Genomic DNA, 13,107 nt, shown 5'->3' on the forward strand with positions numbered 1-13,107 from the left:
TCTTCTTTTTCTTCTTAGCTATTACCACAGATAATAAAATACTATACTGGCACTACCATCGGTCATAGGTTATAGAGCAGAAGCTCCTACTGTGTTTACGTTATGGAAACAGTTTTCGCTCGCGGAATTCTTGCGGAATTAAAAAAAAAAAACAAGTTTGTGTGCCTTCAGTGAGATTGGTTGAGTAGTCTAGAGATACCCTTTAACAAACATCCATCCGTACATCTAAACTTTCTCATTTATATTAGTAAAAAGAAAAAGTAAAACACATTGATCCAAACTAAAATATAAATATTATCAACAATGCTTTTGCTAAATTTACGTTAAATAATTTCAGAAAAGACCTGTTTCGCTTAACCATTAGCTGTCAAAATTAAAAAAAAAGTAACTATAAATCAGTGTAATAGGGCGTCTATTACACTGATTTATAGTTACTTTTTTTGGAATGGAATTTGACGGTGTTTACATTATGCCGGTAAAGGGGGCGAATAGCGGTCCAAATTAGCGCTGGTTTACAACTGGCCTAATGTTAACACTAACTGGCTTCATCAGCATACAGTCTATGCCAGACCTGTGCTACTGTCTGACTATACTAAACGAAGCATAAGGTTCATTTGGTACATGAATTCATCTAAAATATTATGTCTAAAAAAAAGGCATTCCATAGCATTTATCGCCGTCTAACCTAAACGTAAGTACATTGTTTTATTCATACTTAAGTACACTGTTGTTATCTGAAGTTCAAACATTTGCGAAATTACCTAACAAGACAATTGAAAGTCGACAAAGTTAACAAGCAATGTTTATAAACAAAGTCACTGTAAGGATTTTTAGAAGTTTCGCAAGCAATGAAACAAGATTGTTATGCCTAGTTTACATTATTCCAGTACAGCGATCGAATACAGCGCTGGTTCAGTAAAAAAATCCAAAATTTTACTGAAATGTAGTGTGGGTTCCACTTTGAAAGTTGTTTTCTTCCCCTGTCTTCGATAATTGGACTGGAATAATGTAAACGGGGAGCGGTTTACCCTCCTTTGCTTTTAAATATGTAAATGTTAATACTGGTACATAATTCCGTATTATAAATGGAGGCATAAGGGTGGACAACATCGTACTCATGATATCGCCGCAAATCTTCTTTTAAAAAAATAATGACTTTCATGGAAGCGAGCCTTTTGGCTCAATAATCCGCAATATTACTCTTGAATTATTATTAAAAAGAAAGTAGAAAGAAAATTCTAGAACCTTATTGATACTGTGTACGGATAATCTTCTAGGCAGACAAGTCCTGTTTCCGTTGTTAATCTTTTTCTTCTCACATGTGTTAGATCTTCCTCCATTTTTGGCGGGAATTCGCATTCTAAATCCGCTTTTAGTGTCGATGCTGTGAAGAATAATAGAATATATATACATGTCACTTTTGTTTCAGTTATAAGATAACCAGAAAAAAAAACAAAAATTGTAAATTTTTGTGCTTTTCAAACGCGACTGGCTTCTGTGACGTCAGTGACCATCACATCCGTTCGCCTTTTTTCTTATATTTATACAAAGAGCTCGTCATTTCCAATTTAACTAGTTAAGTTTTTCTTTTGTTTTTTTTTTAACCAAGAACTATGTAACTAAATCAATTCATATTAAAAGTATTAATTAATAGCTATTCACGAGAAGAAAATTTTTAGTGCGTCAATCGGAACCACAAAATCTATCGATTCAATATACTGAAACTATTTAAAATAATAAGAATTAAATACACTTTTTGATACTTGACTGTTTAAATTTTTATCCAAATATTTTATTAAGTAGAAATCTGTAATGTTGTAAAGAGAAAAACTTTGATTCTAATTAAATAAGTTAAAAACCGATTCCGGACCGAAAACTGGGTACGATTTTTAAAATTCTTTTACCATTAAAGAGCTAAGTTGTCAGTAAGTAACATAAGGTATGTTTTATATTATTTTTTAATTTCACGAGGACGGAATCACGGACGAAAGTAAGACACAATTCACTTACCTGTTTCAACTTCCAAATAAGTGTTATAAAAATAAACTATAAAGAACACAACTAATCTAAACCGAGGATCCATTTTATTTTATATTTTACATATTAAATGTAAAAAAATTCCCGTTTGAACGATAAGCTTGGTAGCGGAGCAATTGCATCTGCAGTTTTACGCAATACGATGTTTGTACAAGAAACAATGGTCAGGTATAATAAAGTTAGTTATAGTTTCTTCTAGTTTTTTTAAACACCATCGTGTATTGTACACAGTATGAGATTTCTTACTCATAGACGTAGATCGCCAGGTGCATTATTCTATTTCCCGGTAATATTACTAATATTATAAACGTAATGATGAGACTTTTGAATGAAATGTTTTGTTTTTATTGCGTTTTTAATCATACTAATATTATAAATGTGAAAGTTTAGATGGACAGATGTTTGTAAGAGTTGGTAGCCTAACCGGCTGAACGGATATAAATTTGGCTACTTACTTTTCTTTTTTTTTATATTCCACGCGGACGGAGTCGCGGGCGAAAGCTAGTAATATTATAAATGCGAAAGTTTAGATGGATGTTTGTGTTTGTAGCCTGAACGGCTGAATTGTTTTTGATGAAATTTGGTATAGATGTAGAGGATAATCTGACTGACATAGGCTACTCAGTTTTCTTTTTTTATTCCACGCGGACGAAGTCGCTGGCGGAAGCTAGTCGTAAAGATAAATCATGCTTCAATATCTAATACGATCTATGTTTTTAGTTAATTTTCGTTGTTAAATTACTAGAGTAATCAAGTTACTAGTATGAAAAAAAATCAATTTATTATATCGATCTTTGATAAGAATACAATTGTTAATTTTAATTTATCATTTAAAATGAGCAAAGTAATTCTCTGAGAATCTTTAACATTTGTTTTGGTCACTACTTCATGTTTGCTATCTCTTTCGAGCATTAAGAAATTAGCTTAGAAGGAAGAGTATCGACTAATTAAACGAAATCTACTTTTAAATAGTGTTTAATAGAAGTTAGATTTACATTAGTTACCAAGAACAGTATCGGAGTGGAAAATATTCGTCGCAAGATAGTAAAGTTTATTGTATATTTACACATTAATATGACATTTACTCAATCGAGTCGTATGTAATAAATAATTCACGTAGTAAGCCCCTTTATTTGTGTACTATTTCCGTCCGCTCACGAGACTTGACATGTCAACATACAGGGTGATTATCTGTTGTTGAATTTATTAACAAAATAATGATTGTAAGTTTTATTATAATTTGTAATGTGTTTTGGATTATAATAAGACTATTCTTAACTAAGAAAGTAGTATTAGAACTGTTGTATATCAGAAACCTAGACTAGGAAACCTAGTATCGAAAAAAATGTCCTGAAAATGACATGAAATTAAAAATAATGTTGTCTACATTTTCAATTTTTTTACAATCAAGAATCCACGGAGTTGAGAAGAGCTAAATAAGAAAAAATCGTGAAATTTAAAATATAACCTAAAAAAATCTATTCCACAAATTTTCGCAACAGCCGTGAACTTACGAAATTTTGCATAACCACTAGATCTATATAAAAGTAAACAGGGCCAATGTTTAAACAACTAAAGAAGTTCAAACAATTATAATGTTTAACCAGAAAAAAATATATCTTTCTCAAAATCAACCTGTCACATATATTTGTACGGATTTGTGTTTGACGTCAAAAATTGCGTTATTACAGTTATAAACTAAATTTAGAATAATCACGATACGATGTTTGGTGTTCTAAAAATCGTGTTTACATTTTACGCGTTTCAATTATTTGTTTGGCGATTTTAAAAGGATTCAATGGTGTTATTTGTTTTGATCCGAATATTTTTTATCTGTTACATTTTTAATTCAATATTTGTTTTCATGCCTATACATATATACAAGGCGTTGCTCCGTTGGACATGATATGCGACGAGACGATGGGGACATAAACCAGAAAGTGTTAATTGAATGTGAATGGCTACAAAGGAAGAGGACGACCGAATAAAGTATAGATGGATAGTGTGAAAGAGGATACGCTTAAGAAAGGATTAGATTCAGATATGACGACTGATAGAGATGTATGGAACAGCAGCACACACTGTGCCGACCCTCCGTAAGGGATAAGGGCAAGTTGATGATGATATACAACACGTTGCCCTTGGCTTTATTCATTTAGAAATTCAGATGTTCCGATGAATACATCGCAGATACATCTAATCCTCCATAATTATGCAATGGTTATTTTAGTATCAATAAATTTATGTGAATAGAGGATATGCTCAAGAAAGGATGGGTTAATACTATTAGACGACTTATTTAATTGATACTGTCGCTTTTTATTCAGAGCAATACTTCTCGTCAAAACTCAAGTTACGCGCCAATCTATCCATACTTCTAGTGACATTGACAGCTGTCAGCTAGGGAGGTGACGTTTATGCCGATAATCTAGAGTTGCTCCAACTCTACAGCACGGTACTAATTTTGTTCCTAACAATACAAATGTATGAAAGGGCAGCATACTGTGCCAACCCTCCGTAGGGACAAGGGCAAGTTGATAAAATATATGCGCACATGTTTTCGTAACGGATATTTTGAAATCATGTTCAAAAAGGGATTGATAACTGAGATGACGTATGATAGAGTTATGAGGAGGACAGAACATTGTTGCGCCGACCCTACAGGAGTAGGATAAGGAGACAGATGACGATGATGATGAGATTTTGATTTCGCATCGCGTAAAGGTTTTTGATCTGTCCTTTTAAAATTACGCGGAATATTACGATGTCATAAGTTCATGACCTTTACGTGATTATATAGCTTGACATTCAGGCCTTTATTTAAACGCATAACAGAATGGCTTTAACCAATTTTGCATTTAATCTAACGATCTCTTAGAGATAAAAGGTCTTTTTTTTTTCAAATCCATCTTTTCAATCGAAGGTTTTGTGAGTACATTTTAATTTAGTAACGAATATTTCAGCTCTCCGATTCGTGATACAAGAATCTGGCATTGCGTCAGCATTAAAATAACAAAATGTAAGCTCAAGTGATTTCGTTTTTCTCGCTCTGTCGAGAAAATTTTCCATTCGAAGTAAGTACTCGTCGACTGATTTCATATCATGTAAATGTGGGGTGTTATACAATAATTATAGGATGATCGTAAGAAAATTTCATGTTACCTCAAACTGGGGCAGTTATAAACCGGGAGTTTAGCGGTGAGGGGCGCCCGGGCGCCGACCCGTGTGAGGCGCCAGCCAATGAACGTACCGCATGAAACATTTGGGGCGCCAGACTTGTGTATTCTGAACACCCTTAACCATTTCAACTTTACTACTGTTATTCTTACTTAAGGAGGTATGGTTTGAATTTTAGATTGTTAGATTTTTGTACGTATTGACTATAACTGCAAAAACTACTAAACCAATTTAAAAAAAATCCTTTACTTCAGTGAGTAACATATGTAGATTATATTTTGTTTGATAAATACGTGTGTAGTTTTACAAAATTTTCCGTAACTAGTAAGTATTGAATCTACTATTATGACGTAAATAATAGATACTATGTTTTTTTAAGTTTTGAATTTTGTCTAAGATGGAGTATACCTCATAGCTAATTTCTTTATTTTCTTAACTTAAAGCAAATAATAATGTAACCTATGCAACTCTTCTATGTAAAGGGTGGTAAGGCTCTCTAAATGTTGCAGAGTAGTTAAATGGTCACAATGAAGAGGGCCACATAGTAACTATCATTTTACTAATGAATGACTTGACATATTTCTATAAAAATGTCGAATTTAACTGTTAAGTCAGGACTATAAATAATTTGACTAAGTAAATTGTTTTTGTGATTTCTTATCGCGACCTATTTGCTTTATAAGGTTAATTATGCAATTTTATCTCTTAAAATACAACATCCTGTATATAATAAATAACAAATATTATGATTATAAAAGATTGTTATCTCGTGTATGGTGGTTGTTTCAATTGTTACAAAATAGTTAACGCGAAATTATAGAAGTTATGAGTACGATGAAATTTTGCTATTAAGTTTTTTTAATATTTTTTAAGACTGATTTAGTTAGAATACAGAGTGTTTTTATTTTGTGTAAAAATGTTAGAAAAAATAGAGCAGTCTGTTGAACGTGTAGGACATACAAGAGTGCAATGGATATGGGCTTTAATAGGTAAATTACGAACATAATTATGAATGTATCATTCATCTCACTCACTTTTAAGAGTAAAACAGAGATAGCGATATCACATTTATACCCTAAATTTTTTACTTTTCGATAACTTGGACAATGTGTTGACTATTACCGTAAAATCCAACCATTGTCAACGTGTTGTCCGCACGTTGATATCGTGAAAGTTGACAGCGGTTCAAAACATGTTGCGGGAGACTCCACTTTAGTCAATTTCCTTTCCACCCTTTTTCTTATAAGAAGAGGATGGGGAGGGAATGTGGAACTTGATGCTGGAGACGCATAGGAAGGGGAAATATCATCTTTATGTGCGTTTCCCCCTCCATCTATTCAGAGCAACGCATTGCATTTTGGCAAACAAATAAATAAACACCCTTTATGATTCACATTCACCATCGTCTGTCAGGCCATTAGTTACTATGTATTGTAGACCTTGAACTAATTATTTTGCTCCCAGCTTAGAAGAAATAAATTAAAAGTTAAGTGTTGACATTGACGTCTAAAGTTTAACGTTAAAATTTTCAGCGAATTCCACTTTGCTGATATATGGCTTAGAAACAGGCTGGATGTCACCTATGACTAGAGTCTTGCAATCTGATCAGTCACCGATCGGAGCACCTCTATCTGATAATGCGATCTCTTTGGTGGCGAGCATTCTATTCATGACTGCTACATTAAGTGTGCCTTTTTATACATACATCTCCGACCGTTTCGGTCGGCAACCTGCAGCAATGTGTGTTACTGCGTTCGAAGGGGTAAGTATTAAATATTTTCCACATGGCAACAAAACGTGACTGTGGCCGTGCAACGAATATTTACTGTTTCCACTGGCACGTTCGCTTATGGCCGGCTAGATGTTTAACATCTACCCTTCTACATATGCTTAGTTCTAACAGATGAGGTGTTCATTTATAACGTGTTTAAGCAAAATTTGAACTGCTTAGTTCTTTAGTTAGAACTGAATGTGTGTAGTGAACTTAAGTGGAATTAGGCACTAATACTGATATGTCCAAAATGTTCTTTTCACTGCTCATTAAGATTACATCCTGATGATAACTCGCTTAATTTAACTAAAAATAACGTATGAAATAATTCTAGACCAACACTAGGATATGTTAAGATATTTATAGATTAGCTAGCTTTCACCCGCGACTCCGTTCGCGTGGAATTAAAAATCAAAAGTAAGTAGCTTATGTGTTCTTCTAGACTATCCTCTATACCAAATTTCAACGAGATCCGTTAAGCCGTTTAGGCTTCAAACTCTAACAAACAACCATCTAATCTTTCGCATTTATAATACTAGCTTTCGCCCGCGACTCCGTTAGCGTGAAATTTATTCTTCCAGACTATATATGCTCTGCATCTATACCAAATTTAATCGAAATCCGTTCAACCATTTAGGCAACAAACGCTGACAAACATCCATCGAAACTTTTGCATTTATTATTATGATAACTAAGTTGTGCTTTATTGCAGTTATCATGGATCATCAAACTTTCATCACCGACAAGCGTCGGTTTAATCGTCGCAAGAGCGTTCTCAGGTATCGGAGCATCCGGTTGCTTTCTCGTCATCCCCATATACGTGAAAGAGATCAGTCAGGATAATATCCGTGGTCTTCTCGGATCCTTGCTTATTATGGCGCAGAATTTAGGAGTTTTACTTATGTATACCATGGGAACGTTTCTTGATTACTTCACAGTTCTTTGGATAGCGCTATCAATGTCGTTGTTCGTAATTGTTTTGATGTTGAAAGCGCCTGAATCACCAGCGTTTCTAGTAAAGAAAGGTAAAGTTGAGGTTAGTCGAATACTGTAGTTTGTTTCTTTATCGTTTAATTGAACTTTACTTCTTAAAACAGTGGTAGAGCCCGCTTAACATCTTCGCACGAATAGGTAGACTCGCTCGGTACAATACCACGACCACACAGAAGACAGGCGTGAAGTGGCAATCCCGCGTTTTGTCTGATGAATGTGGTGCTGACGGCCCAACTTTAATCCATTTTCCTTCCCATTCTTTCTCTTATAAGAAAAGGAAGGGAATTTGGATCTGACGATGAAGTAGATGAATAGGAAAGGGAAATATTCTCTTTATGTGCGTTTCCTTCAACGTCAATTAAGGGTAGGTAACGCATCCGCTATTGCGAATGTCTATGAGCAACGGTCGCTTCGTCATTTTGGCGTATTCAGGTGGCCACTTGCTCGTTTGCCACCTTATGATATTGAAAAAAAAAAAACAACGAATTAGCGATAATTCCTGTCTTCATTTAAACATTTTAATGAGAACTGCAGGATTTTAGATAGAATCTTAAATTTTCCTTTATCCAATCAAATCCTTAACTGATTTTCTGATACAATTGTAGGAAGCTGCAAGGACGATAGCTAATCTCCGAGGTTTGGAAGTTGACAGTGAAATTGTACAAAAAGAAATCGACACAATGAAGAAACAAGAGTTATACTATGAATCAGTGCCGAAGATTTCTTTATTATCAATACGTAAGTGGCTTTAATCAATTGAGATAAATAGACAATGTCGACGATTGCTTGTACAAGTGGGTAGTGTAGAAATCTCGCCTAAAGCGCTAGTAGGGCTCAAACCGGCATTGGAATCACGTGATCCTTATATATTTGCAACTATTTTAGAGTTGGTGTCGCTGTATACAATACATACAAAAATAAAAATTAAGGATAGATAGAATGTAAGTATGAAAAGAAACGAGCAAGGATCGAATCAAAGCATACCCAGTACTCTACCTACTATCTCGTCCATAACAGCGTAACTAGTTACATATATTATATCTGTTTTGGTTGTAACAATTTCTTTTTTCGACACAGTACGGAATAGCAACTGGCGTCGGATAGTTATTCTCATCCTGTTAATAATAACCGTGCACGCGACAAATGGCGCGGTGTCCGTCATCACGTATGGCGCTAGTACCCTCGCCGCCAGCGGGATCCCATACAGCATCAGCCCCGAACTGCAGTCGCTGAGCTTTCCTGTCATGATGATTATTGGGTCATTGGTATTAATGGCCACAGTTGAGAGGTTTGGACGAAAGGTAAATTTTTGTTAACAAAATTTGTCTTAATTTCATGCGGATGGAGTCGCAGGCGAAAGCTAACTAGTGGTGTATAAAAAAGTTTATATAATAAAATCTATCACAAACTTCGACTTTTTAGAAAGCAAAACAAGATGTTTTCCACTACTGACAAGTGAAAAGTTGTAAAACTTATGAAGTCATTGGAATTTAAAATTTATAAACTTAGCGGAGAAAACTCTTTAAGGAATTTAAAACATTTTAAGTAACACAATAGTGTTTATTGTAGCTTAGAAAATACAACGTCTGAATCAATCTAGACTTCTAGACTTTGTTATTACCTACAAAGTCTGTGATGATATCACCATAATAAACATAATTATTAGTATAAAAAAGTATTTATATTTAATACTAACTATCGTCCACGACTACACCCATGTGGATTTAAAAAAAAAACAAAAGTAAGTAGCCCATGTGTTCTTTCAAACTATGCTCTATATCTTTGCCAAATTCTATCGAGATTCATTCAGCCGTTTAGGCTGTAAACTCTAACAAAAAACCATCTAAACATTCACATATTTACAAAAAGAACGTAAGAAGTATAATTAGAGGATTTTTATTAAAAGAACCTAATTACTACAATAGTATTTTTGTGTATACGCCACTTTTCCCTTCAGTCGAATTTAAAATTAATTCAGATTTTTTTCTTCAAACTTCCATTATTTTTGACCGACTTCCCAAAAGAAGGAGGAACTCAATTCGTCTGTATGTTTTTTTTTTTTCTAGAAACAATTTTATGCAACTAATTTGTCTCTGTTGTAATAGCCGCTGATGGGGTTCTGTTTAATGCTATCCGTGTGCTCTATGGGTGCTCTTGGAGTGGCGCTGCTCCTACAATCCAGCGGTTTCAGTCCGCCCAGCTGGCTGCCAGTCCTAGCCATGGTTGGCATCGTCTTCGGATACGCGACGGGTGTCTCACCTTTGCCTTTTATAATAATGTCTGAGATATTGAACTTTCAGGTATCTTTTTTACCCCTTTTATCGGTTTTATTTTATTTTTTTTGGAAATAAGAATGTATATGGACTCCAATATTAATTGAGGAGAATAAGTGATAAGTAAGTCGTTTTGCTGTGTCAGCAATTATAACGTGATTTTAATTTAGTTACGTTCTTCGTTATTTCGTGTAATGGAAGTGACGTGACACATTTCCGTTTTTGTCCGTGTTATTTACATTTTATTTATTGACTAGATGTTGCCCGCGACTCTATCCGCCTGGTATTAAAAAAAAACGAAAGTGAGTAGCATATGTGTTCTTCCAGACTATCCTCTACGTCTTTGCCAAATTTCATCTAGATCTGTTCAGTCGTTTAGGCTACAAACTCTAACAAACATCCATCAATCCATCTAAACTTTCGCATTTATAAAATTTGCAAGATTTAAAAAACTAGTATGCATAGCAACTCAAGCAATCGGTTGTTTTAAGTGAATTTAGAGTAGGAAAGGATTCCGAAATTATAGATAACTTTCATGAACATTATCAAATAAGATTTAGCTAAAGACAGCTTAACTCACCTCGACTTGAAGATGGACCCCGACTTGTGTGAATCTACTCGGCGCCCACATCGTATACTCATGCAGAGTTAAGCCGTTAATTTTGTTCTAATTTCAATCCATCTTCTTTCAGATTCGTGCGAAGGTGATGGGTCTGGTGGTTACATACTCTTGGTTTATGAATTTCATGCAACTTATCCTCTACAGTCAGATATCTATGTATTTAGGATATCACTCCACTTTCTTCTTCTTCGCCGGACTCAATCTCTTTGGTTTCTTCGTGTCTCTCTTCTTACTACCAGAGACAAAAGGAAAGAACGACGAAGAGATAGAAGTTGAAATCAAAAAGAAATTCGCTAGGAAATGTTTTTAAATACAATTTTTATTGAAAAATAATTTGTTGTTTTTTTAAATCATTCATATCATAACTGAAGAACGTAATGAAAAATAATAAGGCAATTAAACATGACCACCCTTAGAGAACTGAAAACATTAAAAATATTTCGAATATGACCAGAATATTGGTAGCCACGGCTAGATCTAGCCTTAAACCATTGGCTAGCGACGTCTACTTTACAAATAAAATGAAAATATAGAAAAAATATAGTTATGCGTGAAAGAGGTTAAGTTTGAAACGGCAGTTTGAGTTAGTCGTATTATATTAAAAAGGTCGTAATATCGACCCTAGTAAAAGGTCGGTGGCTCAGTTGTTTGAGCACTTGACTTGTAATTCATCCTTAGGTAAGGTAAGGTCCTGGGTTCGAATCCCGCTACATTCCCGCTACATAATTTACTCGACGTTCTTACGGTGAAATAAAACATCGTGATAACTGCACACTTCGGTAAAGAAATTCAACGATATGTGTGAAGTACATAGTTAACCCGCAGTGCAGCGTGGTTCTCTAAGGCCTTAGGGTAGGCTCCGAGCCCCTCAGTGGAGACTTATAGCTTGTGATGATGGTAAGAGTCATGCAGATGATAAAATAATATTAAAAGTATGATATATAACATAGATTATGCGGCGTTAGTTATCAATGATATCACAAGATGGTTATTTACTTAATAATATGCGTCTCTTATCAAAACGGTTGTCTCTAAGCATCCGTTTCTACTTACATTTACGTACTAATTATATTTATTAATTTACATAACTTCAACGTGTATAAATATTGGTATATGCAATGTTAGAATTAGTTAAGTCTATATTACGAAGGAAAAATTTGTTGGTAATGGGTAAAGAGTGTAACTAGGCAATTTTAATTAATCATACACTGCTGTAAAGATTTCTACTAAGACATATGGAGTATTTTTAACGCACATTAAAAAGAAGTTTTACTAAAGCGTCGCTGCACGGTACACAATTATAGTTGGAACGGGGTGTAAAAGGATGCGGGAGAAAGCACTACAGATCGCAAATGACGTTGATTTGCCATGTTATCTAAAATTACAAAGTTATACTATAAAACGAAATAAATAATAGCAAACATTTATTTATTTATTTATTTATTTATTTATTTATTTATTTATTTATTTATTTAAAAAAAACCAACAGCGTACATATATAAAACACTTAAACGTTGAGTATTATGTATAGTAAGGCCAATGACAAGTTTTTATTTATAGTTATAAAAGTATATAATTCAAAGATAAAGAAAACTATAAAGAATCAAAAGAAAAAAAAGAAGATTTATTTAAAGTAGTTAATTTTTTTTATTATTATGAAATGATAAATTACAAACTGCCACCAACAATCGCTAAAATAGTGAAACGATGTCCATTAATCGTCATTTGTAGATATGTCTACCTTTAATCAACAGGAGGGAGACGCAGAGAAGAGGAGAAGAAATGGATTTAACGTGGAAAGGGATTTCCCTGTTTTAAAAAGGGAAAAGAACTAAAATTAGGTCTCCTACACATAAGATCGGAAGTTAGAATCCGAACGGTATATTCCATATTAATTTACTAATATAATAAGTCAACTGTTTGTTAGTCTTTACAAAACAGTCTGCCGGTTGTTTAGTTTGTTTACGACTGAGTAATATTCGTTTGTTCATTTTCACTCTATCTATATTCCTATGGCTTTACATGTCTGATTTATTATTTAAATATTATATGTTGATTATTTTTTACAATTGTTTGTATTTCAAATAAAAAAATCAATATAGTTACGATTGGAATGAATACTGCATAGTAATATATTTACATAGTAATATATAATTTTTTATATTATAAGGTGGCAAACGTGCAAGCGGCCACCTGAATCCACCAACCTGGCGAAGCGACAAGTGCCCATAGAC

General features: G+C 33.9%; 2 protein-coding genes across 2 annotated transcripts in view; one reads left to right on the plus strand and one right to left on the minus strand.

The window, feature by feature from the left end:
• The window catches only part of LOC106103094 (trypsin 3A1-like), a 5,037-nt gene extending 2,954 nt beyond the window's left edge, over positions 1 to 2,083 (minus strand). The window contains exons 1-2 of the mRNA XM_013282759.1: positions 2,011 to 2,083; positions 1,246 to 1,384 (exon numbers count right to left, since the gene is read on the minus strand). Of these exons, the coding sequence (XP_013138213.1) occupies positions 1,246 to 1,384; positions 2,011 to 2,083 (212 nt within the window). The remainder of the gene's footprint in view (positions 1 to 1,245; positions 1,385 to 2,010) is intronic.
• A 6,504-nt stretch (positions 2,084 to 8,587) lies between these two features.
• On the plus strand, positions 8,588 to 11,206 carry LOC106103121 (facilitated trehalose transporter Tret1-like). The gene is made up of 4 exons (XM_013282788.1): positions 8,588 to 8,716; positions 9,056 to 9,279; positions 10,084 to 10,278; positions 10,944 to 11,206. The coding sequence occupies exons 1-4, from the start codon at positions 8,659 to 8,661 to the stop codon at positions 11,181 to 11,183; spliced, it is 717 nt and encodes a 238-aa protein (XP_013138242.1). The 5' UTR covers positions 8,588 to 8,658; the 3' UTR covers positions 11,184 to 11,206.
• Positions 11,207 to 13,107: the final 1,901 nt, after the last annotated feature.

The sequence above is a fragment of the Papilio polytes genome, unplaced genomic scaffold, assembly GCF_000836215.1.
Source record: "Papilio polytes unplaced genomic scaffold, Ppol_1.0 DF823868.1, whole genome shotgun sequence".
Classification (NCBI taxonomy): Eukaryota; Metazoa; Arthropoda; class Insecta; order Lepidoptera; family Papilionidae; genus Papilio; species Papilio polytes.